The 3,564-nt window shown below is 35.4% G+C and overlaps 1 protein-coding gene across 1 annotated transcript; it reads right to left on the reverse strand.

The window, feature by feature from the left end:
• Positions 1-450: 450 nt before the first annotated feature.
• LOC139499185 (uncharacterized) lies at positions 451-2,510 on the reverse strand. The gene is made up of 3 exons (XM_071287866.1): positions 2,054-2,510; positions 1,295-1,543; positions 451-733 (listed from the first exon to the last, which is right to left on the reverse strand). The coding sequence occupies exons 1-3, from the start codon at positions 2,207-2,209 to the stop codon at positions 596-598; spliced, it is 543 nt and encodes a 180-aa protein (XP_071143967.1). The 5' UTR covers positions 2,210-2,510; the 3' UTR covers positions 451-595.
• Between the last annotated feature and the right edge of the window lie 1,054 nt (positions 2,511-3,564).

The following is a 3,564-nucleotide window of genomic DNA, read 5'->3' on the forward strand; positions in this document are numbered from 1 at the left end:
GGAAACCTGATTAAAATATACAAATCGAGAACGAAAACAATAACAAACAACAACCAATGAACAGTGTTAGTTCATCAGTATCGAGACTAAAATTAAATCGGTGTAATCTATATTTCATAGCACTGACTGACTATTTATTAAAAAAGAAGATGTGGTATGATTGCCAATGAGACAACTATCCACAAGAGACAAAAATGACACAGAAATTAACATTTATAGGTCACCGTACAGCCTTCAACAATGAGCAAAGCACATACAGCATAGTCAGCTATTAATGGCCCCAAATTGACAATGTAAAACAATTCAAACGAGAGAACTAACAGCCTCATTTACGTACAAAAAATGAATATGTTGTAATCTCAGGAAACTTTTCCCATTTGTAATTTTTTTATCTATGCTTTGTGCTATTGTTGATTCAGATCATTATTCTTCAGTTCAAAAAATAAAACCTTTCATATTACTTTTTTATTTAGCCAAGTCTGCCACCAACAAAGCCAACATACTGCCCAGTTCCATCGGGATACTTGTCCCTTATTCTCCATACGCAACAGCTGGGTATAACCCTCCTATTGCCGGCCCCCAAATATCCATGTATCTATAGTATGTATTGTCTATAGGCAGCATGGCGATGACACCTGTTGTAGTTGTCATCTTCAGGCTGTGCCAGAAAATCATTCCGGTACCGGATTGCCAGCTCCAAAACAAGTTCATCTAGGACACATTGCTGGAAATCCTAGAAATAAAGAAGATTATTTATTATTTAATGTATTTTTCAAAAAATACAAATATTGTAGCATAAATATTATACCAATACAGTGTCAAATGAGAAATGTCAAACCAACTACAATGAAAGCTTTACAGCACAAGAAAAGAAAACGGTGGAAAAAATGTAAATCATATAATGCAGACAGATTGTGCAACAAGAACAGTATGCCGACAGAGATGACACTAACAAAAAGAACAAGTGAAACTGCGAGCTACTGCTCACTGATGATACCCCCGCCGCAAGTGGATAATATTAATAGTGTAAAAATATGCAAGTGTTCGGTAAACAGGAAGTTGTCGAGTGATGAATCTGAAAACGCATCACATGGCATAGCTGACTTATATAAATCCTGAAACCAAATTTCAGAAATCCTTGTATTGTAGTTCCTGAGAAAATGTGATGAAAATTTTCACAGATCCTAACAAGAGTAACATCAAGGTGCAACAGAAAAGGAAGCAAGCTATATTTTTCTCTATTAATTCTATTTTTTCTACAAGTCAAATTGTATTTATGTTACTGTAATCTTACCGGTAACCTTGAATGGCAGTTCACAGGCTGTCTTTTGCAACAGAGCCTCTCCTGCTGTGTTGGCATCTCTCTGCAATTAGAGCAGGAGCACCATGATGGCTGGTCTGGTTTTGGTGGTTCTGGTCCAGCTGGCTGCCCATTGCCAACATTTGAATTGTCCAGGATATTGAGTATGAAACTGGGCTGTGCCTTTGCAATTTGTTTGAGAATAATGCGCATGTCATCAACGGACATTGAATTGACTCTATTCTGAAAAAAAAGCGATTAAAATTGAAAGTAGTACAGTCCAATGTTACAACTATTGAGGGTCACTATTTACAGATGATCAGACTTTGCTGATTTACCTCCATGAAAGTTTAAGCCGACGAATCACCAAAAAATAATGTTTTTGTTTCAAAATCATATTAAACACAATGTTTTTTTCGAAAATTTAAATGGTAAATGATTAACGAGCGTACGTAAAATGTTTCCTGGAATCCATAAAGATGCGTGAAACTAAACACATACACAGAAACATCAATATAGGATTTTACAGATGTAATAATTATAGATTGTATGTTTCTGATCACTTTGAAAATAACTTTGATATGACTTTTTTTTCCTTACAATATAAATAAGAAGATGTGGTATGAGTGCCAGTGCACATTTCAAATCCAATTATTATAAGTAGGAGCTGAGAAAGCTACAGGACATTGGTAAGGCGGGCACAATAATTTGAAGATAAAGATTTTGGTACTATTTTCTGTTGCTGATCAATACCTCAAGTTGAGCTATCCTGTTTTCTCTATTGACCTCTTGGAGCTGGCCTCTGTTTCCCTGTCCTCTGCCTCTTCTGCTGCCTCTCGCCTGACCTCTACCTCTTCCACGTCCACGTCCACTGCCCCTTCCACGACCTCTCTTTGGTTTTCTCTCCATAGGCTGACCATTGTCAGAGCTAAGGTCAGATGTTGGCGACCTGCTCCTGTTACTTGATGCATCTGAAAACTGTAAATAAGATATTTTATTCCATATGTATCTTATATATAAGGACAAACAATATTTGGTCAAGACAAAAATTCAAGCGCCCCCCTTATTGTTTGTTTTGTTAATAAATATTTTGATCCTGAACTTTGATAAAATAAATAATTTGACCAGCAAGAGGATAAAAAATATTCTGACAGGATATTTACCATAAAAAATTGTGAAATTTGAAAAAAAAGGTTGTCGCACCACTTACCAAAACAAAAAATTCTGACCAGAAAAAAAAAAACATCACCCCACCCCACCCCAAGTTAAATTATCCGTCCCTTAAGAGCATAAAGCTTAAAAACATATTCTGAGCTGCCTTACCTAAAATATATGTATACCGGTAAGAAAAGTAAAAAAAAAAACAACAACAAAAAATTAAATCATGTTACAGAAAAAGTTTCTGTTGCTTTGCGACTTTTTCCAAATCATTTTTCAATAAGGTAAAAGCACAAAACTTGTAGAAAAATATGCTGAGCTGTCTAGCAAAACTCACATCTTCAGAAAAAGATATGAAATAAAACTATTTACTAGAATTGCAATAATGCATTGCATACATATGCTTACATTTCCCCTTTATATTTGTGACTACATTATGACCATTTTCATACTAAATATATATAAGAGAGCTACCATTTAATTTTAGTTTTGATTAAAAAAAAAAGCAGGATGAGAAGCTGGGCCCACAATAACAGGATAAACTTATAAAAAAAAGGCAGGACTAAATATAGTGAAAAAAAAAGCAGAACACAGGTACAGCTAAAATCATCCAGGATTTTTTATCCACAATATCTACCACACAAAAACACACACCCCTCCCTAAATTGAATAGATTTTCCCTTCTGTTAAACCTGGAGGATATAATACAGCCCATGAAACCTTTGTGGCTAGTGTCAAACTTGAGAGTCGACTAAGGAGGGTTCAGTGGCGGCCTTGGATTAGTTGTAAAATACAATGCATTCCTGTCACTTCTCTATCCGAACTTTAAGCTGGCAGTTACTAATACTACAAGGAGACCTATTCCATCATTTAAAGTGTCTCAACATAAGAGGGACCCGTGCCTTCTTGCTCCGAGGTACACAACTTGCTGTTTTTGCAAAACGGCAATTTGATATCTGTTTGTTTGCCTTCGTGTTGAAATTTTGTTTATCTGACACTTTTTGGCAACTCCTTTACCTATTCATTCAAATATAATAAATTGTAGATAATTTTTACATGTGACACGGTAGACTCCGACGAGAAGTTTAGATAAATTGATAGATTCT

The sequence above is a fragment of the Mytilus edulis genome, chromosome 12 (genome assembly GCF_963676685.1).
Source record: "Mytilus edulis chromosome 12, xbMytEdul2.2, whole genome shotgun sequence".
In the NCBI taxonomy this organism is placed as follows: domain Eukaryota; kingdom Metazoa; phylum Mollusca; class Bivalvia; order Mytilida; family Mytilidae; genus Mytilus; species Mytilus edulis.